The sequence below is a fragment of the Rattus rattus genome, chromosome 9, assembly GCF_011064425.1.
Source record: "Rattus rattus isolate New Zealand chromosome 9, Rrattus_CSIRO_v1, whole genome shotgun sequence".
NCBI lineage: Eukaryota > Metazoa > Chordata > Mammalia > Rodentia > Muridae > Rattus > Rattus rattus.
The window spans coordinates 1436649-1461256 of NC_046162.1; the positions used below are offsets into that span (position 1 = coordinate 1436649).

At 50.4% G+C, this 24608-nt stretch overlaps 2 protein-coding genes across 3 annotated transcripts in view; both read right to left on the reverse strand.

Annotated features, from left to right (window-relative positions):
• Pdpk1 (3-phosphoinositide dependent protein kinase 1) overlaps positions 1 to 2558 on the reverse strand; it is a 68944-nt gene extending 66386 nt beyond the window's left edge. Inside the window, exon 1 of one of the 2 annotated variants that reach the window (XM_032914422.1) lies at positions 2406 to 2557. In XM_032914422.1, the coding sequence (XP_032770313.1) occupies positions 2406 to 2429 (24 nt within the window). In that variant the 5' untranslated portion in view covers positions 2430 to 2557. Of the gene's footprint in view, positions 1 to 2405 lie in introns of both variants that reach the window. The other variant, XM_032914423.1, reaches the window with a different exon arrangement.
• Positions 2559 to 15774: 13216 nt separating this feature from the next.
• On the reverse strand, positions 15775 to 24537 carry Amdhd2 (amidohydrolase domain containing 2). The gene is made up of 11 exons (XM_032912080.1): positions 24350 to 24537; positions 23979 to 24115; positions 23761 to 23900; positions 18620 to 18674; positions 18308 to 18520; positions 18143 to 18231; positions 17916 to 18060; positions 17738 to 17845; positions 17551 to 17619; positions 16592 to 16693; positions 15775 to 16056 (listed from the first exon to the last, which is right to left on the reverse strand). Exons 1-11 carry the CDS (start codon positions 24430 to 24432, stop codon positions 15968 to 15970), a joined length of 1230 nt encoding a protein of 409 aa, XP_032767971.1. The 5' UTR covers positions 24433 to 24537; the 3' UTR covers positions 15775 to 15967.
• Between the last annotated feature and the right edge of the window lie 71 nt (positions 24538 to 24608).

Below are 24608 nucleotides of genomic sequence, written 5' to 3' on the forward strand. Positions count from 1 at the left end.
CACTGACCATACCACATCTCATTTCTTCCAAAGAAGCAGGGGCCCAAGTATCACCCCAGCAAAGCACCAGCCCTCAAAAAGGGCACACCACACACAGTTTCTTCCACACATAGTATTCTGAAAGGATACACTTCAATGGGCCCTAGGGGTCAAAGAATGTAGTCATCTGCCCATAGAAATATAATGTCCCTCCATCTCCAACAAGGCAGAGGTAACATATTTAGGAGGTTCAAGCTCCAGAAGACATACATCCTGGGCGGTGGCACTGAGGTTCTCACACCAGGTGCCTGGCTAAGCTGCCTGCAGATTCTCTCTTGGGAGATCCTCACATGCTAGAGTGACACTAGGTTCTTTGCCAAAACCTGATCTGTTGTTTCTGAGTCATGTACTTGACCTCTCTTACTTTAGTTTCCTCACCTGTTAAATGGGAACAACACTACCTCTACCTCACAACACAACACAAGTGAAGTACACATCTAAATGCCTGCCCTGAGAGCTCAATAAATGGTACTTAAAATCTCTGCCCACCCTAACTGCAGACTGAGCCAGGCCTAATTCCACAGCCTCACATCATACCATTGGCTTTCCAAGGGAAAGGGGGAAAGGCTTTGAGGAAAATTAATTGAAACAGTGTCAGCAAGCCAGGTTAAAGTTCAAATGCAAATACAGTAACCATGCAAATCTCCCTGTTCTCAGACAAAAAAAAAAAAAAAAAAAAAAAAAAAAAAATCTATCAATGGAACCATCTCTGCCTTTCCTAACAGGAAGCAAGGCATATTCTCACATGTAGGGGAACTCTAGATGGCAACATGTAAGATGTAAGGCCCAGTTCTTCTCATCTCCTTATAGAGAAATCTATTGTTTATTCTATATTTTCTTCTGCTCACTAGATCCCAGTGCTTTTAACACTGAAATGCTGCCTGAAGAGGAAAAACTTGTAGACATCAAATGCCCCCCATCATGGAAGTGTCAAGACAAAATGAGAAAACACACTCTTTTCCTCTTCCCATAGACACCACCAAATACACACCTTATAGACATTGCAACAGCATCACTGTGTCAAAGTTCACTTCATAAATATCCACAGTACTGTCACTCTGACTTCCACGATTCATGTTTTTGCGCGCTAGCCCAAGCACCCCGGGGTAAAGACACAAGTGTTGCAACACCCTTTTGCCTTTCACCATTTTTCTCAACTGGAGAGGTCCTCCTCCTTTTAGAATTAGGATTAATTACCATCCATCTCACAGTAGAGGCTTATAACTTGAAGTTATGGATGAGATGCAGAAGGCTCTAGAGCCTCTGGTAGCAACAAAATTCAGTGCAGCTGTGCATGCCTCTCAAAGGGAACCCATACTTTCATATTCTCAAAGGGGCTCATAACCCTCCAAAAACATTCAAAACCACTACCACAGCCGCATCCTAGACCATACTGAACCAAGTGAGTTTCTTGGGTCCCCTGGAATAAAGAAACCTACAACCTCTTTCCCACTCGGCCCCACCCCCTGAAGAAGGTTCGGGTGAGGATCGAACCCAAGAGCTCTGAACATGCGACGCAAGCAGACTACCAGTGAACCACAACCCTGGCCCAAGGAGGTCTGCCTTTTGAACCAAATTTTGCTAGGCGTCTGACATCTTCTCATCAACCACTTCATATCTCATACAAGGTAGACACGCTGAATCCATGATCTAAGAACTCTAAAACTTAACAGAAAATCCAAGACAACTATGGATACTTTTAACAACACGGAGAAAACAGAAACGTTTCACCCAACAAGTGGTTGGTTTTGTCGCCCTAGTCCGTCCGCCCGCCCCCCAAAACCCCTCCTCCCTGTCAAACTTCGGCTGCCCTCACTGGGGCCTCTAAGCCCGGCCTCCCAGGGCTTCCCACCTCACTGAGTGTAGAACGGCAGGCAAAAGGAGTACCGAAATGCCCCGCTAACCAAGAATCTGGAAAAGAGCCTCCTGCATCAGGTGCTACAAGCAGGAACTCACATCTCCTGATTCCCAGGACCCTCCTCCAGGTAAAGACCAGAGGCTACTCCTCCGCGGGCAGGACCTCAAGGTAAGCCCAGAGGCTCGACTCCAGGCTGCACAGAGCCGAAAACAAACTTTCCAGGCACTTCCACCCCGCCCGGCCGGGTGACACCTCCCGGCCTCCCCCGCCCTCCGCGCCCTGTCAGCGCCCCCGGCTGCCGCCGCCAGCCCGTGCCGGGGCCCGCGCTCCCTGCGGCAGCCGAGAGGCACCCTCGGCCGGCGCCAACAATCCTGCCCGCCACCCAGCCGCAGGTGAGGCGCCGCCCGGCCCGCGGCACCGGGCCGCCCCGCCTCGCCCAGCAGAACCCAGACGACCGCCACGCTCCCGGGTAACGGACCGGTGCACCCTACAGCCGCCGCGCGCTCACCAGCTGGCTGGTGGTCCTGGCCATGAGCCCCGAGTCGGCGCGGGCGCCTCCCCCGCAGCGTTGCGCTGCTCCGCGCCTCCTCAGCGTCCTCCTCCCCGCGGCGGAGCCCCAGCAATGGCCGCCCTCATCCTGCGCCCGCCCCGCCGCCTGCCGCCCCCAGCGCCACCCCGCCCCCGCGCGACGCTGGGCGGGACTTCCGCGACGCAGCCGCCGCTCCTCTCACCCATTGGTCAACATAGCTATCATTCTCCGCGGGCCATGAAGGCCCCGCCTCCGACCAGGAGCCGTATTTCCGGGTTGGGGCCCGGAGCGCCTGTAGAAGGAGGCCGAGCGAGCCAATCCGAGGTGACGGGGAGGGGCCCGGTCGGGAGCGCCGAGCTGTCATCCGTGTTCCCTGTCAGGTAAACTGAGGCTCAGCTGCCAGCTGGGCAAGGTCACACCTGGGGCAGCAGCAGGGCTGAGCTCGAACCTGCTGCCTGGACGACTTGAATTTGATTCTCAAATCACGAGTGATCTGGGAGAGAAATTGGGCTATGATCTGAAGCAGAAAATAAGCTGTCTTGTCACTCCTGACGAACCTGTTTTTGCCTATATTTTGATGGATGTCTTTTTTTTTTTCTTTTTTGCTGTCTTTGTGAGCTTTCTTTTATTCTTTTTATTTCCTTTCCCAACAGGATCTCACTATCGAGGTGAAGCGCATATAATTTTTTTTTACTTTTTGTGCTTTGTGTATAGTGTATGTGTGTGTCCACTTGTGTGTGGATGTCAGGTGTCTTCCTATACCAGTCGTCACCTGAAGCATGCAGATTCCTCGAGGATGGCTGACTAGTGAGATGCAGTGATCCCCTGTCTCTGCTTTCCCAGGGGTGAAGGTACAGACATACTCCCACCATCTCAAGCTTTTACACAAGTGCTGAGGACCTGTCTGCATAGCAGGCACCTTACTGAGGCATCTCTATGGGCCTTCCCCATTTTTTTTCCAGTGTTGGAAATTGAACTCAAGACCTCATACATGCTAGATTGTCTCTAAGTTAAAGGTTTTTAAACACACCCATAGCCCTTGCCACCGTGTGGTGTGTGTGTGGTGTGTGTGTGTGTGTGTGTGGTGTTTTGAAACAGGGTCTCAGTATGTAACCCTGGCTAGCCTGGACATCACTATGTAGACCAGGCTTGCCTTCAATTCATGATCTTTCTGCCTCAGCTTTCCTAGTGTTTAGGTACAGGTAGTCAGCACCCTTTCCAGATATTTGTCATTTTTGTAAAGTCTGACTGAGTGTTCAGCTGTAAATGGGGCATCTAGAACCAGACAATAGTGGCATACGCCTTTGATCCTAGCACTCGAGAGGCAGGGCTACGCAGAGAAACTGTCTTGAAAAGCAAACACTAAATAAATAAAATGGGGCATCTATATGATTTCCCTTCCAAATAAGGCTTGAGGAACATTGGGAAAGAGGGGAAGAAAAGAACGTAAGAGTAGTACCAGGAAGCAATGCTGAGGAATGCTGATTCTGAACGTGATATGACCTTGGCACTGAGGGGGCTCACCACAGGTCTGCTCACCTGCGCATGATCAAGCCAACGCAGACAGGAGAGGACCTCACTAGGTTCACACCTATCCCAGTGGTTATTGGCAACTGATAGCCACTGGGGAAGAGCCAGTCTTCTTTGAGGTTGTGGTCACTGCCAGGTTGTCCTTGCTCAAGAGGACAACCCCACACACATGCACACATAGACAGCACTAACCAGGCCCAGGAAATTACTAAAAGATTCTATTACTACCCGCCTCACTCAAAAGAGCTTAAAGCCAGATGAAGTGGAGTGTGCCTATGGAGCCTTCTAACATGGGAGGAGAATAACTTGAGTCTAGGAGTTCAAGGCCAACCTGTGCAATATAGCAAGACTCTCTCAAAAGAAATGTAGATAATATAGTGCAGCCAACACTCATGGGATGAATTCATAATCCCGTGTAGGCAGAATGAACTGCCAAACCGGCAGTAATGGCCACTAACAGCTTCATATTGACCTACTATGGACACGAAGTGAGGAATTTCATCTCATTTGTTCTAAAGCATCCTTGACATTGCTACTCCAATTTTCAGATGAGAAAAGTGAGGCAGAGCCGTGGCAGTTCTGAGACTGCAGTGCTAGGCCCGGGAACTAGGCATCCACATTCTAGAACCCGTCTGTCAACCCCTAAGGATACAGCCCGTAGCCACCCATTCTCCTAGTCTGCCAACCATTTATAGGCCTTAAAAACAGGGGCAGGAGGGAATGGCTCAGTGGTTAAGAGTACTGGCTGCTCTTCCAGAGGTCCTGAGTTCAATCCCCAGCAAGCACATGGTGGCTCACAACCATCTGTAATGAGATCTGATGCCCTCACTGGCTGAAGACAGTGACAGTGCACTCATGTACAGAAGGTAAATAAATCTTAAAAAAAAAAAAATCAAACAGCCAGGGAGCTAGCTCAGTGGGTAAAGTGCTCCCTGTAAAGGCATGAAAACCTGAGTTTGGATCCTCATAGCCAGTGTAAAGCTGACCACGATTAAGCTCACCTATAGTCAGTGTGCCTGTGACAACAGTCCCTAAAACCCAGTTATCCCAGATCCTGAACAACAGGTGTGACATAGCCCAGCAGGCAAACACTTACTGCAAGCCTAACAGCCTGAGTTTAATCCAACCTCAACACAGGTGAGGGCTAACGCCTGGAGGTTGTTTGATCTCCATACGTGTGCCACCCATACAGGTTTGCCCCCATCGTATACACACACGTTTCCTAAATTTTTATTAAATTTATTCTTTGTGTGTATTTTTCTTGCGTGTGTATCTGTGTACCACATGTGTGCTTGGTGCCCACGGAGGTCAGAAAAGGGCGTCAAATCCTCTGGAATTGGAGAGGGTGGTGAGTCAACATGTGGTGCCCCGCAAGAGCAACAAGTGCTCTTAACCTATGAGCCGTTTCTCTAGCCCTATAATAAGTTTCTATGAGTTCAGGGCCTGCCTGGTCTTCCTGGCGAGTTCCAGGCCAGCCAAGACTATACAGTAAGACCCTGTCTCAAAACTCAGAACAATAAAACAAACAAACAAACAAATGAGACCTGTGTCAAACAAGGTGGATGATGAGGACCAACATCTGAGGCTGCTCTTTGACCTCCATGTATGTGCCTGCACTCACACACACAAACTCCCACGGAGCAGGGGTGTTGATTTAAAACAACAGGTGACCATAGCCCCTAATATCCATAAGTCTCATGCTCTCCATGCAGGTTTGATCCATCCTTCCGTTGCTCTCAACCCTGTATCAATACTGTGCCCCGAGTGGCTCTCCTGATTCCCACCCACCCCCCCAGACTCTGTTGTCGGAACCTTCCATTTACAGTTGGGTCGTTTATAGATCCAAATATTGACAGATCTCTACAAACATGCAAGACATTAAAACAGCTCCCAGCTTTCTTCTGTTCTTATGAACCAAGCCTACACCAAAATCCAGACACACGCTAACTTGCTTTCCTGGATGAATTTGTAGCGTATGAAATGAGTGGGTCAAAGTGCAGTTCGTTGCTGTAAACTGCCTGCCCCGTCCCATAGTCCCATAAAGAACATTCCATGCTGTAGCCTCATCCTTGAAACACACAAAGACACGCTCGCTCGAGGTCGATGGAGCGCTCGCCAGCCCATACCTTTGAAGGCTTTGCCAACATTGTCCTGTGTCCTTTACCCATGATGCACAGCAAGAGCAGAGTGTCAGCTTTCACCCCTTGCCTGCCCCAGGAGCAGGTACTGCAATCATCCCCACCACCCACGTAAGGAAGCTGAGGCTGCAACGATCAATCACTTTCACGGTTAAGTCACAGAGTACAGGTCTCAAGACAGACCCACCAATCCCGGTGCCCAACTACTAACCAACTGTGCTCAATTGCCTCCCACTGAGATTGATTTGGGTCTGGCTTGCCCTGAGAGAACACGAACCATTTTATGTGATTTCTTTAGTTCCCCATACCCCAAGTCAGGGTTTCTCCATGCAGCCCTGGCTGGCCTGGAACTCACTCTGTAGACCAGGCTGGCTATGAACTCAAGAGATCTGCCTGCCTCTGCCTCCTGAGTGCTAGGATTTTCATTGCCATTTTACACATGAAACGTTTTGCCAGAGTCTCCAGTAACCACAGAGTATTGATAGCCATATGCAGATACTCTCTCTCTCTCTCTCTCTCTCTCTCTCTCTCTCTCTCTCTCTCTCTCTCTCTGTGTGTGTGTGTGTGTGTGTGTGTGTGTGTGTAAGAGGGAAATGGAGAGAGATCGCACGCCCTTCCTCAGAAAGTTACCCAAGGTTGTATTCCACCAAAAATAAACAAAGGAGCAAACCAAGAAAGAAGACACGAGAGCCAGAGGAAGCAAGAAACAAAGGATTCACAGGACTAGAGTGTAGCAGGTCCCAGGTCCCTCGTGTCCATTCAGCAGTCACTGAGCCTCCCCTGTTGCAAGCACTGTGCTTGGTAATTCACTAGTGAAAAAGGCACAGAACGCTCTCCTATGGAATTCTGAGACTAATGGGGAGTGGGGGAAGCACTGGCCAAATAAGCCAATTTTATAGCATAGAGTGGTAAGTCCTGTGAGGAAGGGAGAGAATCAGGTCAATGGCATTGCGGGAGTGCACAGGGAGGAGGGAAAAGTTTAAATGGAGAAATGCCAAGCTCAGAGCTGTTGGCAGGAGGTACCCAGACCCTAAGCAAGCAGGCTTCCAGAGCACTCCAGAAAAGTACTGATTGATTCTCAAACACATAGAAAGTTGAGCTGAGAAGCTGACATAAAGAAACCCCAGGGAAACAACACGAACAGAAAAACTCTCCTAGAAAGATTACACATCCGTAGTTTGATTCTCTTTCTCGGTGCCTCCCCTGCTGTGCGAGGTATTTACAGGCACGATCAGGTACTGACTCAACCCTGAATCATCAGGCTCTCTCGACATGAGGCTGGAACTGTGGCGGGGTATTCAGCAGGAAAGCAATATATAACCACAAATGAGGACTCTCGATATAAATATACCACTGAGAAAGACGATCAGAAAAAGCAGGAAGACAGGCAGGGTACTGATTTTATCTCTTTGAGAACTATTTGTTTTGTTTTGAACTTTAGGTGTCGGGGTGTTTTTGCCTGCATGTATGTATGAGTGCTGTATGTGTGCAGTGCCCAGGACAGCCAGAAGAGATCATCAGATCCTCTGGGACTAGAATTAATAATAGTTGTAAGTTGCCCTGTGAGTGCTGGGAATCAAACCTAGTCCTCAAGAGTGCTCTTAATCTCTGAGCCACCTCTCCCGGGCCACTACTTAGATTAACAACTGATGCAAATCAAAATTGATAAAATGGAGCTGGGCATGGTGACTAACTTCTGTAATCCCAGTATTCAAGGCACACGGGCAGGAAATGAACCTTCAGAACCTCTCACTCATACATGTAAAGCTGGGGAAGAGTATTTGTGACCCCACAGGTTACAACTGTTCTGTGCTACTAAGGATTATGCCCACAGCTCACTTCTTCCAGGTTAATGATCTACCACTGAGTAACATCCTTAGTCCTGGAGCACAGATGAGAGAAAAAGTCCATGAATCTAGAGAACAAGAGGTAAGGAACATGGAGGATTTAGAGGGAGGAGAGGGAAGTGGAAATGATATATCTACATGTATTTATATATGTTTATATATATGTTGTTGTTTTTTTTAAGACAGGTGGTGATGATGAATGCCTGCCTTTAGTCCCAGTCCTCAGGAGGCAGAGGCAGGCAGATGCCTGAGTTCAAGGCCAGCTTAGTCTACAGTGTGAGTTCTGGGACAGCCAGGGCTACACAGAGAAACCCTGTCTTGGAAAAAGAGGAAGAGGAGGAGGAGGAACAAAAAATATAAAAAAGAATGAAGAATCAATGTCTTATCTGTAAAATAAGATTGTAAAATAAATGAGGGCCAAGGATATAGTTCAGTGGTGGAGTGCTTGCCTAGTATGTGTAAGGTTCTTCGTTTAATCCTGGGTACCACTAAAATAAAAAGGAGATAAAACAGGGAGGAGGAAATGGCTCAGTGGATACGTACATTACCTCATGGAGATCGGTACTGGAGTTTGGATCCCATGAACCCACTTAGTAGCTAGGTAGTGCTCAACACTCAGAGGTAGAGACAGACATTCTTGGAGCTAGCTAGCTATACTAGCCTATCAGTAAGCTCGAGAGTCATTTTAGAGCTCCTGCATCAATACACAGAATCAGGACTTCAAAGAAGACAGCCAGTGTCAACTTTAGGCCTCCATATGTGTGCACACACACATGCGAATGCATATTCATGCACAGTCTCCTGCTGACCCTAGAGATTGATATGCACTTACTACAAGAAACAGAGCAGGGCTGGAGAGATGGCTCAGTGGTTAGGAGCACTGTCTGCTCTTCCAGAGGTCCTGAGTTCAATTTCCAGCAACCACATGGTGGCTCACAACCATCTGTAAAAATGGGGTCTGATGCCCTCTTCTGGTGTGTCTGAAGACAGCTACAGTGTACTCACATACATAAAACAAATAAATTAATCTTAAAAAAGAAAGAAACAGCAAAGAGTAAAGTCAAGGAAACCAGCCAGGCCAGGTGTGGAGGCCCAGGCCTTTAACCCAACACCTGGGAAGCAGAGGCAGGCAGATATGTCAAATTCAAGACAGCCTGCTCTATGAAGTGAGTTCATGACCAGTCGGGATCACACAGTGAAACTGTTTCAAAAAGTCAAACCCAGTGTCTTTTTTTTTTTCAAAATAATAGCTAGTTAATAAACAAATCAAAATCCAACAATGGATAGCAAGATGGCTCTTCAGATAAAGGCGCTCACTGCCAAGCTTGATGACTTGAGTTCAACCCCTGGGACCTACAGAAAGAGAGAACTGACTCCTAAAAGTTGTCCTGTAACCACCACATACAGGCTGTGGCACACATGCCACACATACATACATACATACATACATACATACATACATACATGGAAAATTCTTTTTTAAAGATCCACTGAGAGTGGGGTGTGCTGCTGGGAGGTACCACTCAGTGGTCGAGTGTTTGGCTGACATGCATGAGGTCCAAGGTTCATTCTCTAGCAGGGCAAAAGTGAGATTCAGTGGCACACTCCTCGAATTTTAACAATCTGATGGCTAAGGTAGGAAGATCTCAAGTTCAAGGCCAACCTTGGTCACAGAGCAAAACTCTGCCAAAGGAGAGAAAAAAAAAATACAGTGGATATTTTTCCTCCAATACATGTGTGAAAGACTGACAAGATGGCTGAGGTAGTGTGAAGGCACCTGCTGATCACAATGACCTGAGTTATGTCACCAGACCCCTCACACAGAAGAGAACCAACTGCTACCGCTTCTCCACTCTTGCGCCGTGACACGTTCTTTTTTTTTTTTAAGATTTATTTATTTATTATATATGAGTACACTGTAGCTGTCTTCAGACGCCAGAAGAGGGCATCAGATCCCATCACAGATGGTTGTGAGCCACCATGTGGTTGCTGGGATTTGAACTCAGGGCCTCTGGAAGAGCAGTCAGTGCTCTTAACCACTGAACCATCTCTACATTTTTAAGGTAAAAATTTAATATCTAGCCTTGGTCAGCCTAGAACTCATTATGTATGCCAGGCTAGGCTTGAACTCAGAGACCTTCCTGAATACCAGGATTAAGAGGCCTGTTTTTCAAAAGTTGTGGTTTTTGGTTTCAGTGTATATAAGGTTTTTAATGCACAGTGCAATGTTGGGAATCAAACTTAGGAAGTTGAACAGAGCTAGGCAGGCGCTCTACCTCTGAATTACAAGTTCAGTTCCCAGTAAATTAATGTAAAATTAAAATCAAAATGAAGGGCTGGAGAGATGGCTCAGCGGTTAAGAGCACCGACTGCTCTTCCAGAGGTCCTGAGTTCAATTCCCAGCAACCACATGGTGGCTCACAACCATTTGTAAAAAGATCTGATGCCCTCTTCTGGTGTGTCTAAAGACAGCTAAAGTGTATTTATATGTACTAAATAAAAAAAAAAATCAAAATGAAAGCCTAAGAGGACCCAGGAAATGGTTCAGCTGGTAAAATGCTTGCCTTGCAAACATGAGAACTGGAATTATTCTGCAGTCCATCTTACAGAGGCCCCAAGTTCAGTTCCCAGCACCCAATCAGACAGCTCACAGCTGCCTGTGTCTTTATCTCCAGGGAGACCCAACAGCTCTGACCTAAGGGGATACCGGCACTCATGTGCGCATGCCACACACACACACACACAAATATTTTAAAGGCAACTGAGCAGGTGACAGGAGCAGAGGTGGAACGGAAGCAGAAGGCTGGAGGGCAATTCTCAGTCTCCAGGCTCTTCATGCAGCCAGCAGGGAAGACCTAGGCTACACTTAACCAGGTAACACCTCTTACCTCTGTAAAGACAGGGCACCTGTCTGGCTGCCCACCTCAGGACAGTGAACAGGAGGGGAGATGGTCTTACCCGGCCTGGTACAGCTCATTGGTACCCAAGTTGAGGGAGAGGAACTGTTTGTCCCTTCCCAGAATCTCTTGTGTCTACACAGTATCCTTGAGCTAAGTATGCAGTGGCTTGAGGTGACATTGTGAGGTCATGGAAGGGCAAGAGGATGATGGGAACCATCTTAGAAGGGGCTGGGAGATGTGTGGTGTGCACAGAACACTAGCTACTCATGGATCACACTGTTTTACTGGCTTAACCAATCCTCGTGTATGAGTGAGGAAACTGGAGTTCAGAGGTTAGAAACCTTGACCCACGTGACGCATCTGGGCTGTTAGATACTTTCTGTTATATAACAAATTACCCCCCAAAACACTACCTCAAGATGTTTTGGAGTTAGGAGCCCAAAAGTGACCCAGACCTTTGATTAGGCTCAGGTTTCTCAAGATGCAGCTGCAACTTAGTGTGGTAGCCTGTGTCTTTAAATCCAATACTTGCAGAGGCAGGAGGATCCCAGTTCAAGGCTAGTCTCAGATACACAGCAAGCTTAAGGCTGAAATAAGACTTTGTCCCCCAATCCAAAAAAAAAAAAAAAAAAAAAAAGACCCAGCCAGTCATCGTTGAGAGATCTAAAAGATTGTGTCGAGTTGCTACAGAGGTGCGCTGCAGATCTCAGCTCCTCCCACGTGAGTGACCCCACGGAGCTGTCTGCCTGCCAGGTTCGTTGCATCTCCCCCTAGACAAGGGATCCCACCTGGAAAACTGTCCACTTAAAGTGTGTTCACTATGACAAAAGAATTGACAAACAGGACTAAAAGTAAATTGCAATCTAGATCAGTAAAACGAGCGCGACACCCTGGCTACTAACAAAGGGGAAAGACGTCCCACTTAGGTCCCACTGTATTCTTTCCATACTCGGGCACTCCAGGTGGCCGGCCGGGGGACCCTGAAAGGAAGGAAAGGATTCAGTGGTCCCGTAGGTAGTGCTTGGTGCTACAGGCGGCTGACCCGAGCTTACAAATGGACTCTGCCTGTGTTTGCTCCTTTAGCTAAGTCCAAGGGTTTCACGCGTTCCACAGCTTCGTGCCTTGGACCACGAAGGACATTGTGATTGGCCTTTGCAAAAAAAGCCCTCCAGCGGTGGGCGTGACCGCCGCGGCACCGTGCTGCACCCACCGGTTGGGTTGAGACACTTCCAGCTTGCTGGTGCCTGCCTGGGTGGTTAATGTCGCCGGCCACACCCGACTCCAAACTAGGAGTAATCTCTGCCACAAATAACCTGGACCCCTCCTCACGAATTATCAGTGGGTCTTACGAACACAATCTTGTCTGACATTGGAGGTAAAAGGACCGGGTTGAGTCGTTTGGCGCGCGGGACTCAAACCGGAGTCCAACTGAACCTCGCAGGCTGCTGCCCAGCGCCGGCCGCCAGATGGCACCCATGCTCTCTGTAGTACCCAAGCGTTCGTCTCCCGTACACACTTAGCTGCCTCCGCCAGGAGCGCTTGTTCTGCTCCCCGACCTGTTCTGCACCTACCACTACTGTGACTCAGCTGACCTCAGGGAGTGGCTGTCCCCCAATCCACACCCACACCACAGGCATGTCTGATGCAGTACCACAATCAATTAAGGCTGGGGCGGCATCTGTGCCCCAGAAGCCCCAGGCTGGAGTAACTGGCACACCTTTCTGTGAATAGGCTGCCAGCTCGGAGCCATCCACAGGGCAAGAGTGATTGCAGTAGGAGACTAATGCCATGGGAGAGTATGTCTGGAAAGTAAAAGTTCTGGAGGTAATGGTGAGGTGAGAGCATACAGCTACAGAACTTTTCACTTAAGAGTGGCTGGAGATGACTCAATGGTTAGGAGTGCTGTCTGCTCTTTCAGAGGACCCTGGTTCAATTCCCAACACCCCAATGGCAGCTAATAGCCATCTGTAACCAGTCCCCCAGGGGATCCAATGCCTCCCCAGGCACTGCACAGTACCTATGTGGTGCTCAGACATGAACACACAAAATAAAATTAAACCGTAAGAGAATGGTCGTGAAGTAGGCTGAAGAACCGGCTCAGAGGTTAAGAGCACCGGAGTTCGGTTCTCGGCATCTACATAAGCAGCTCACAATCACCTGCAACTACAGCTCCCAGGGAATCCCAGGCTTCCAGCCTCCAGAGGCCGATGCACTAATTAAAGATAGATCCTTAGGGTTGGGGATTTAGCTCAGTGGTAGAGCGCTTGCCTAGGAAGTGCAAGGCCCTGGGTTCAGTCCTCAGTTTGGGGGAGTGGGGGGAGATCTTTTAACTGGTTAAAGGACCAGACAGAAAGTTCTGTGGTCAACATGACCTAAATGCAGTTCCCAGCATCTGCCCCTGGAACTCTAGGTCCAGGAGGTCTGACATTCTTCATCTGGTTGCACATAAATGATCATATATAAATTGAAAAAAAATTAATGTTTTTTGAGATAAGGTCTCTCTACATAGCCCTAGCTGTCCTGGAACTCTCTCTATAGACCAGGCTACCCTCAAACGCAGAGATTGTGTCTCTGCCTCCTGAGTGCTGGGATTAAAGGCATGCTAAAAAAAAATTTTTTTTTAAAGTGGATGAGGTGGTAAATTTTGAGTCTGGGGATGTAGCTCAGTTGATAGTGCCTGCTTATCACGAATGGGGCCCTGGGCTCAACCTCCAGCCCCAAACACAATGGCTGTGTGGTACACACCTGAAGCAGGGAGAAAGAAAGACCAGGTTCTCCTCAACTGCACATAGAACTCAAGGCTGGTCTTGGCTACGTGAGACATCTCAGTTTGCTGAGACTGTGCTGTCCATGCTGGCCTCCAACTTGATATACAGCTAAAGCGAGCCTTGAACTCCCGGTTCCCCTGACTCTGTCTTCCAGAAAACTGCAAGCATGCACAACTACGCTGGGCAGCTTTCTAGTCTTTAACGATTGTTCTCATTTCTAATTACATCATGTGAGTATATCTGTGTGTAGGGATGTCCAGAGTCAGAGCTCCCCGAACCTAGAGCCATAAGCAGTTGCAAGCCCCTTGACACAGGATGAACCATTAAGGGCTCTTAAACACTGAGCCACCTCTCCAACCCTGTCTTTTTGTTGTTTTTTTATTTATTTTGGGACAGGGTTTCTCTGTGTTGCCCTGGATGTCCTGGAACTCACTCTGTAGACCAGGCTGGCCCCAAATTCAGAAATCTGCCTGTCTCTGCCTCTCAAGTAATGGGATTAAAGATATGCGCCCTACAACTTCCCCACTTTAAAAAAAAAAAAAGAATGAAAACTTCTCCAGCAGCTCCAGAGCCACCGAGCCCTCTGCCAGCTGTGTTCTGCCAATGGGCAAACCTGCTTGACTCTATCTTCTGTTGAGGGAGTTTCTTCAGCCTCAAACCTTTCCCAGTGCCAGGTCCCATCACATCTGGGTGAGCTCACAACACACAGCTCACTCATCTGCGCAGCTCCTGTCTATCCAGAGCAGCTGCATGAATCCATGGACACTGGATCTGGGCAGGTCAGGGCCAGTTTTCTCCTAGAAATAGAACCCAGGACCTCATGTGCATGTCAGACAAACTCTCTACAAGCGAACTGCACCTTTACCCTTCAGACCGAGTCCTGGTCAACATTGACGAAGAGTTTGGGAGTGAGGCCCTCCGCCTGCAGGAGGTTTCCATGGGCTGGTGAGTCCTGATGGGCCGGCCTCCCACGACTCCTGCTCTCTTTGTCCTTTGTGCTCGGCACACTCCAAGGGTTGGTCAGTCATGGAGGGGTGTGGCTGAGGCAGATCCAGGTTCGTTTACTTACCTCTCCCCACAACAAGGCTGCATGATGCTGGCTTTCTTGGGCTGACAGTACCTAGTGACTGGTGGGTGTGGCTGGGCCTCATGTGCCCCTGCCCACCAGTTCCTCTCAGGCAGTGTAAAGCCCAAGAGCGTCTGATTTTGGCTGCATATTTTCATTTTCTTTCTTCCTTTTTAAAAATATTTTTCAAGGTTTGGACTGAAATCAGTTCCTTCAATGGGATTTGTATATAAGTGTATACCAGTGACCTGGGACATCTGTTTGCAACCTCCTATTCTAAGGTATAAAGTATGACACGACGGGGGGAAAGACTCACCTACCTACCTCAGGACCCAAATGCAAAGTGGAAGCAACCCAGACCTGACCCCTAGCCTCTGGTACATACTCACACATCTCAGCCATTCTTAGAGCCCAAAGAATCCCCAGGCTTGCACAGTGAAGTTTCCAGGGAGCCTGATAAACCGCATTCCCCAAGTGGGAGGAAGTCAGGCTAGGGTGCTCCTGCCCAGGTGGGCCTAACAGGGCAAACAGAGCCACAAGGGCCAGAGCTGCTCACAAGCACTAGCTAGAATGTGCCACGGCCACCAAACACGGGACCGAGGCAGGGCTTGCCAAAGCCATTGGGGTCTTTGAAAGAAGACGCCACAGGGAATGGAACTTTTGATTCTACAAGAAGGTGCTAGGCAGGTCTGGCAGGTCAGGGAGCAGTGGGTGGAGTCCTGGGCCCAAATTGGAGGCCCTTAGGGCACCCATTCCTGGATTCGCTGCTAGGTGACCCTAGGCCCCACAGCCAACATGGATACATGTGAGTGTTGCAACAGAGAACCTGGAGTCACGGCCTCCATTTTGCCCATGTAGCTTAGGGTCAGCCACCCATTACTGTCTCCAGCCTCCTCCAGTGGCTTCCCTCCAATGCCCCCCACCCACTTCCAACCCTAACACCTTCCTGGGGGTCAAAACAGATCTGACCTACAGAGAAGGTCCCAAAGAGCATCCAACTCTTCCTGGTCCCAAGTTAAGCCCCATCCCAGGTCTCAGGGCAACAGCGGGAACGCCAGCAACGCTGAACACAAGTGATACAGTGATTAACTCAAAAGCATGATGCAGACAAGGCAAGTCCCGCTGTCTGTATTTATCCAAGCCACCGCCTCCCCTCCAGAAGTGATGACTGAGGTTCTGTATTAGACATGGAGCAGGGCTCTCAGCTTCCTCCTTGGAGACCAGCTCCGTGGACTGCCCGGCCTGTCACTGTCCAGCTGGAGCCAAATGTCCTTTCCAGCCAAGACCCTCAGTCACAGCCCAGCTTCCTCTGCCTGCCACACCAGTTCACCAGAGATGTAAGTGGCCTGGACATGGAGAGTGTCGTCGAGCACCACAAAGTCTGCGGCAGAACCAGAGGGTGAGAGGAAACAGTAGGGCCACTCATACCCCTTATTTGGGGTCATCGTCCCTTACAACTGGGCCTAGTAGGAAAGTTAAGGCCCAGGAGCAGGATTTGGACTGGTAGAGGAGCTGGAAGCAAGAGTGTACATTTGGCACAGTTGGGGACAAGTGATCCCTGTAACCCTCACATGGCCTAAAATTGTATGCCAGAAAGACAGGCTAAAAGCCAGTCTGGTAACATAAGCTTGTAATCCTAGAACTCAGGAAGCAGGAGAATTACTGTGAATCGAAGCTAGTGTGGTCCACATCTACAGTGGACTACAGGCAAGCCAGGGCTATGTAAGAAAGACCCCGTCTCAAAAACCAACAGGTGAGGGCCAGCCAGGAGACGGCTGAGTGGGTAAAGGCACTTGCCACCAAGCCTGACTTAGTTAGAACCCTGGGACTCACGTGGTAGGAAAGAACCAACCATAGTAAGTTGTCTGCGGTGGGAGTAGCTCCAGATTCAACCCCTTGTATGTGTGGGGACTCACCTGCATCAGCACCAAAGTCCAGACTCCCCTTGGTCTTCTCCAGCCCCAGCAGCTGGGCGGGGTGGAGGGATGCAGCTTCCAGAGCCGACTCCACACTACAACCTGCTCAGAAACACACCACGGTGAGTATCCGCAGCCCTGCCCGGGAGCAAGTCCAAGCCTCAGCTTTTAGGAACTTGGCTTGGGAATGGCCCAGGATTCTGTAGCGGCTTAGGACAGTCCCTCACGCCCTAGACATAGGAGGCACTGCCCACCCCTCCCTTCTCCAGCCCTGCAGTGATCCGATCCTTTCAAAAGACTAGACATGGCACATCAGTTAGGCTGTATTCGGTGTTGTATGGTCACAGACCTCCTTGCCTACTTCTAATAAAAAAGTCATACCAGGCCACCAACATGGCTGCCAAATGGGACCCTGCACTCTGAGCGAGGCCTAGGCTGAGGCCCTGTGACCTCTTTCCCTTTACTGTACCACTTCTTGCCAGGATACGGCTATCTCCTTTGTCCCGGGCCATTCCCAGCCTATTTTCTCTAAATGAGACCCTGACGTTGCCCACATCCAGAGTGACACTCAACTTTAAGATGCTGCCAGATACCTGCAAAGTCCCTGCAGAACCTACTCAAAGCCCCACCACCCCCTCCACGCTGCCCCTGCAGATTCCCACTATCCCACAGGCCTAGGCCTTTCCATGCCCATGTGACCCTGCTTCTCCACCAGGTCACAGCTTCCCACGGTCCCCGTCCTGGCTCCGGTGACTGGCTGCTTACCATTCTTCAGCAGCCCGAGCTGTGTCAGGATGACCATGGTCACTTCAATCTTTGAGAAGCCACACCTCCTCATCTCCCAGTTTCCAGGTAGTTAGAGGATGTCGGCACAGAGTTCCATTTTCCCCGTCTCCCTTCTAACTTGCTCCAGGCACAGCCTCTCCCCTCAGGACACCCAGGAACACCAGTCAACTGACCTGTAGCCTGCAGGAAATGCCGGATGCAAACATCCATTGGGGCTATGCTGCCACTCAGCGTCTTGGTGCCTTGAAAGCAGAGAGGCGGGAATTGGGTGAGAGAGCTGCTGTGGGGCTGGACAAGTTCTGCCCCAACTCCAGGGAGGAGCCAAGAGACCATACATGTGTGGGTACAGGAGTCACTCACCTGCAATGTAGGCTATGAGCCCATCTACCTCCACCTCTTGCTGTCCCAGCGTGTGGCGGCCATTGCCCAAGCCCAGGGCAGGGACAGCATCAGTGACCAGCACCAGCCCTGAGGAAGGAGGTGGCTCAGGACCCAGCCAGCTGTTAACCTACCTGCCCTACCCTGCCCAGCTACTCACCCTGGGGATGGGCCCGGTGAGCAATGCGCAGGGCTGCAGGGTTAGTGTGTATGCCATCGGCAATCATCCCATAGAAGATACAGTGGCCTGGGGGCAGCTGGTCACTGGTCAGAAGCCCTACTATGCCTGGGTCACGATGGTGGAACTGAGCAGGGCAGGAGGGGACAACTGAGTGACAACAGTGGCCGCTGGGTCCCCTTCCACCCAGGAGTAGGCGTGACACTCACAGGCAACATGGCGTTGAAGAGGTGAGTGATGAAGGTGGCCCCACTCTGCACTGCTACTTCTGCAGCCCGAAGGTCAGCCACCGAGTGCCCTGCATGGGGGACCGAGGTCAGCGTCTGCAGCAGCAGAGAACCATGAGCAGGCAACCCAGACAGGAGGCCTCTTACCCAGAGATACACGGATGCCTCTGGCTGTCAGTGCCTGGATCACCTCATGGCTCCGGTCTAGTTCAGGGGCAAGTGTCACAATGCAGACGTTGTCCAGGGGACCGTACGTGGCCAACACATCATGAAAAGCATTGGCTCCAAAGGAGCGGAGGTAGGCCTCAGGGTGTGCACCCCGCTTTTCCCGGCTGATGAATGGGCCCTCCAAGTGCACCCCTGAGGGAAGGGACAAGGGTGGTTCTAGCAGTCATTCCCACCTAGCAGCCCCACCCCTCCCTTCCCAACTGGGCATTTTGAAAGGAGTTAACCACTCACCGAGGACCCCTGCCCCATGGGGACCTCCACTCTTCACAGGGATCTGAGGAAGGACCTGGGGGGAACCAGCTGTTAAAGCCCTGCCCCCACAGCCCAGCACCCAGAGGCCACAGCCCAACGAAGGTCAGATCCTCCGAGGTTAAGCCCCTGACCCAGCCCGGCCCCACTGTCCTTCCCCATAGGTGCCGAGATGGATGAAGGCCCTCCTCCCCCAGTGCTCAAGTGCAGGAAGACGAAACAACAGGGAATACTTGATGACCTGCCCTGAGGGCCGGGAGGTGAGAGCATTCCCAGGCCACGGAAACATGACTAGAGGCACCAAGGACTGCTCTAACCTGCTCTGCCCTTCAAAGTGGCTGTTGTCAAACAACTAGAACATAGTAGCCAAACCCTTGAAAACAAAATGACCACAGCCTCCCTGAGCTGCAGAACAAGAAAGCAGGGATGGGGCGACATGGGGAAGACAGGGCAGAAGCCGAGTGCTGGAAGCCGAGGGACTCAGTGCAGATGAGGACAGGGCTCAGCACTGCAGCCCAGCCCATGCTGGTCAGGATGGTCACAGCCTCAGGAAAGAGTGAGCAGCACTTACTTGGCCTTGGAGATGACCCAGTGTAGCTGTAACCCTCCCTCCAGATCCTCCAGCTACACAAGTGCTCAGGCAAAGCAGTGATGCCTCCCCACCCCGGGATTTCCCATTCCCAACAGAAGTAAAGGGCTCCTAAGATGCTTACGCTGGGAATGGTCGTGCACTTCCACAGTCCTAAGCACTTAGCAGGTAGAGGCTGGAGAGCAGGGCAGCCTCAGCTACTTAAATAGTTCAAGGCTAGCCTAGGCCACATGATACTCTGTCTCAAATTAAACAAAACCAACCCCACACTTAGATCTGAGGACACAGAGCGAGAGAAAGGCAGTCAGTCAGAGTCTGGGAGACAATCAGGTGGACTCCGGACACATCTCAGATAGAGAGGCTGAGGGAAACTCAGATCTCCCAGAGATGGCACCATGAGAAATGGGCTGGGACAGGGCTGGGAAGGAGCCTCAGTGGAGGCAAGTGAGGTGGAATACGGACACTGAGCTTATGTTCTTCAGGCTCTTAGAACAGCCAGGTCTCTCTGAGCAAAGCAAGACTCTTCCCAGAGACAGGACCTTGGCAGCACAACTAGGGGTGCCCCACAATGCTCCTCCAAAAGACTAGGTGGTCCTAGTGGCCTGCTAATGCCAGCCATTAAATAGATTCCCCCACTGAGTTCCCCAAGGAGCAGAGGAAGGAATGACAACATGGGGGGGGGGGAGAAAAAGCCAACACTGATACCCTCAGGCAATGAGAGGCCTTATATCCATGAAGCCAGAACAGGATGTCAGGGAGCAACACAAGCTCTTCAAATCTCAAGGGTACACAAGAATCCCGTGGGATTAACTCCAAGAGAAAGGCTGAGGAAACATCTAGAAAGTGGGGCCAAGAGGAAAGAAGGTGAGAAACAACCTAGAAAGCCCAACACAGAGTGACAGTGACATGGACAACTGTCGCCAAGGACACAATTCAATAGAAGAAGCTTAGAAAGCTTCAAGCCCAACTTCCCATTATGTCCAGCAGAAAGCAAAACCGTTAAATACCCTATCCCCACAAGTGACACCCTGAGATGCCAGGTCTAGGGACAAGGAAAGATCATATGAGCTTCTAGAGAGAAAGTGGTCACTCACAGGGATCAGAAAGCAAGCAGATGGCTTCCTACTTCTTAGCTGCAATACAGGAAGTCTGCACGGCAGGCACAAACCAGGCATGGTGTCACAGGCCTCCAACCCCAGCACTCAGGAGGCAGATGTAGGATCTGCGAGTTCAAGGCCAGCCTGGTCTATGTGGAGAGTTCTAGATAGACAGGACTACACAGAGACTCGGTCTTAGAAGGAACAAAAAAAAAAAAAAAAAAAAAAAAAAAAAAAAGAGAGAGAAGCTTTTAACTCTAGAGAAGCTGGTGTAGTGGTGTACATCTGAGTCCAGGAGTTAGAGATCAGTCTACAATAAAGCAAGACCCTCTCTCAAAATAAAAAGGGTAAAGTGCTACTCGCTGGATCCCAGTAGTTGGTGGCTTGGAGATGTACTTCTCTGGTAGAGTGGTAGAGTACCTAATTAGCACTTACAAGATGCAATCCTTGGCACCCCAGACATGTTTAGTTTATGAGTGCTTGCATATATGTTTGTAAAGCCACATGCTTGCCCGGCACCAGTAGGGGCCGGAAAGGAGTGGTAAATCCCCTGGGACTGGAGGTACAGGCAGTAAGGAGCCACATGATATGGGTGTTGGGAACCAACCCTGAGTCCTTTGCAAGAGCAAGTATCCTTAGCTGTTTTCCAGCCCCAAACACAAATTTTCTTACCTTCACCTCCAATCCAAACCATGAATTAGGCAGAACAAAGGCATAGCTAAGAGTGGTGGCACATGCCTTTAATCTCAGCACTCAGAAGGCAGAGACAAGCTGACCTCTGTGGGTTCTAGGACAGCCTAGTCTACATAGTGAGTTCCAGGACAGCCAGGACTACCCAGAGAGAACTCACAGACAATCAAACAGAGAATAAAGGCAGGGCTAGAAGGATCCACCACCTGCAGATGACTTATACCAAAAACTGAGAGCCAGGCACGACAGTACGTGGGAGACTGAGACAAAGGGTTAAGACTGACCTCTGGGTTGGGGATTTAGCGTAGGGGGAGGGCGCTTGCCTAGGAAGGCCAAGGCCCTGGGTTCGGGCCCCAGCTCCGGAAAAAAAAAAAAAAAAAAAAAGACTGACCTCAACCAGGTGGGGGATTTAGCTCGGGGGTAAAGCACTTGCCTACCAAGCGCAAGGCCCTGGGTTCGCTCCCCAGCTCCAAAAAAAAAAAAAAGAAAGAAAAAAAAAAAAAAAAAAAAAGGACTGACCTCAACTACAAAAATAATCTGGGCTCTTTGAGTTCTTGACTCAAAACAAAAGAACCAAAAACAGGCAAAATGGCTGAGGAGGTAAAACACACTTGCCACCAAGCTACCCCATGACCTGAGTTTAATTCCACAGGATGGGAGAGCTGTGACACCCACAAATTGTCCTGACTTCTGTCTGAATGCACACAGGCCCACATAGGCGAGTACGTGCACACACATATACACATGCACGCACACACATGCAAGCACGTATGCATACACATATAGGCACACACACATACACACACACACGCACGCATGCAACATACACATGCATGCACGCACATGTATGCACGCATGCACACACATATAGGCACACATACGCATGCACAAAACATGCACACACGCACACACACACACACAAACACACAATTTTCTAGAAGAGTACCTTGAAATGCAAAGTGAAAGCATGTAGCAGAGACAACAGGATAAATAAGGCTGGAGGGGAAGGGAATGAGGTCAATGCAGGGATAGGCAGGGTGGCAGACATCTTGTCCAAGGTGCCTGCCATCAGCTAACAGATTTGAAGCAGAAGATGAAGCGGTCAGAACTGACTTCTTGAAGCATGGCTAGAAGAGTAAACCCTACCTAGAGAAAGAGCAGGTAGTTTCAACGAACCAGACCTCGATGAAGATACCCAAGTAGTACCTGGACCAGTGGACAAGCCCCTAGGTGAGAAAGGGCCCTGGAGAAGTTAGGGAATATAGTAGCGGAAGATGTTTGAGGATAGGGTCTCCTGATTTCTAACATAATAGGGTACTACATTTTATACTCAAAGCTATCCACAGTCTTGGCCATCACCTCCTACCTGCCTCCCAAGGCCTTTAGTCTAAAAGTGTTTTCTGAGAGTCTACAGTGGGGTACCAGGAAGAAAACTTTCGGACTGTTAGCCACTACTCCTACTGAGGGACAGCCATGGCTTGCACCATGCCAGTCAAGCCTGCTGTGAGAGGAAAGATCGGTGATGGTGAAGGAGCACAGGGCAGGGCTAACAGGAGAGCATGGCCTTCCAGGAAGAGCCTGGGAGGAGAGGGGATACCTGGAGCTGCTGGAATTTGCCTGGGGGAACGAGAAACAGCTTAGCTGGTAGGAAGAGAATGACGTAGAGAAGGGTGCACATCCTGACACCTGTCACCCTCATAGGTGACTCTGGGTCTTGCCAGAGATCAGATGAAAGAACTAGGTACCCATCTGCAGTACGACAATAGGATGCCCTATTGTAACAGTGGAGTGGGAGAGTTGTGGGAAACTTCCAGAAAGAATCCCTAGTTGACATTCAAAGAATGCTTAACATTGTCAACCACCCACTGACTCTTCTCGCTCTACATTTAATGAAACTGAGGCTCAGAAGTGAGGTTATCTCAAGACTGCCAAGGGCTGCAAGTCAAGGGGCCAGAAGGAAGCCTGTGAAGCAAGGGGACGGCCCACACTCAATACCCATAGCTCCCTCCTCCGATTCTATGTCTACACACCCAGAAAGGAAGCCACAGGCAATCACACACTCCCTGATCCTGTCCTGGAAGAAAAACTGGCTGAGGCGATGGACAACAGGAACAGAGAGAAGCCGATCAAGTATGGTTAACAGCATTAATTTACTGAATTTGTCGACTGCGTTTCGTAAAAGAATACCGCGTTTTTTAAAGCACGAGTTCAGGACTAAGGGGCAAGCCCGCTGAGTCCACACCAACTGCTCTTGAACGGTGGGAAAGACTAAACCTAACGACCTCAACAAGCTTAGTTAAAGCTGGGGGAGCTGTGGGGAAGCCTTCCATGAGAATTGGAACAAAGACAGCAGACCTCCTTCTAAGATGGTGGCAGGGTGAGGACAGAAGCCAGTACACAGGAAAAGCAGCTCTTTCTGAAAGGCTTTTCCATGTGAGTCACATCACAGGCAGGTTAGGGAGGGAGAGCCTGACAAGACACAATGGCCGTGGCAGAATTCCAGGCAACCTTAGTTCAGGAGGCCCAGAGGCTGCCTACAGGGCGTTGGGAGGGCGTGGCAGATGAGAATGGCGACAGGAAATGTGAGGACAACTGCACTGGCAGTTGCAGAGACTGGCAGTGGCAGGACCTATCTGAAAGAGAGGAGGATCCCCTCAGACCCAAGTACAGGAAGACCAAATTCAGGTGAAGGAAATGGTACAGCCCTGAGGACCCCTTTGCTCAGAGGGAGAGTAGCCTGATCTCACCTTGTGATAAACCTCTGGTGGGGAGGTCACCAGGGTGGGACAGAAGGAGGTGACACCGTGGGACAGGAGCCTCCGGGCCACTAGGGCGACCCCCGAACCCACGTCCTCCGTGGCCCTGGAGAAGTCAACACCAAATCCACCTGCGGCCACAGAAAACAAGGGGTAGCACAGTGCTCAGAGCTCCTCCCCTGGGTTCCCTGGCCCAAGCCAGGCCGCACCGTTGATCTGCACATCGATAAAGCCCGGCGCCAGGATGCGGCCTCCGCAGTCCCGCTGCTCATCAGCCACACGCCTCTCCTCAAAAAACAGCTTCTCTGGGTCCAGGATTCGGCCCCCGCGCACCCACAGATCCTCCCTGAGGACACAGCAGTAGGCACTTGGATCACCACCAGGCCCTGGAACCAACCCCTAGTTCTCGCACCCAGATTGTCCCTGAATCTATTTTACTTGGTCCCGGCCACACACCCATGATAGTCCTGCCCTCCACATCCCTGGGTCCCCGACACAGCTCTGCCTCTCTCAGGGCTTATGTCCTACACTAGCTTATCAGTTCTCTACCCAGCCCAACCCTGCACCATGCAGCCCAGACCTGAGCAGCGTGCCGCCGCGCAGGATGCGGCAGTTGGTGAACTGGAGCACGGGAGCCAACGCTGCGGACTGCCCGCTACGCATCGTGAGTCGCGCTGAACCCTTTGGGCGCAGGCCGGCAGTGCCCGGAGCAGTGGTAATCGGAAGCCGGCCAGGCCGCACCACGTGACTCAGATCAAGGGGCTATCACGTGGCTGCTAGGCCCACGTGATTAAGGCCACGTGACGCAGAAACCCTCCCATGCCGGCCCGCTCCGCCCA

Bases quoted from the DNA above. Each gene is read 5' to 3' on its own strand.
- Amdhd2 (XM_032912080.1), bottom strand. From the start codon at position 24,432: ATGCGTAGCGGGCAGTCCGCAGCGTTGGCTCCCGTGCTCCAGTTCACC. The intron at 18,521-18,619 runs GTGAGTGGTTAA...CCCTTCCCTCAG, and splicing joins CCATGGGGCAGGGGTCCTCG to GGGTGCACTTGGAGGGCCCA. The intron at 18,232-18,307 runs GTAAGAGGCCTC...TCCCCCATGCAG, and splicing joins AGGCATCCGTGTATCTCTGG to GGCACTCGGTGGCTGACCTT.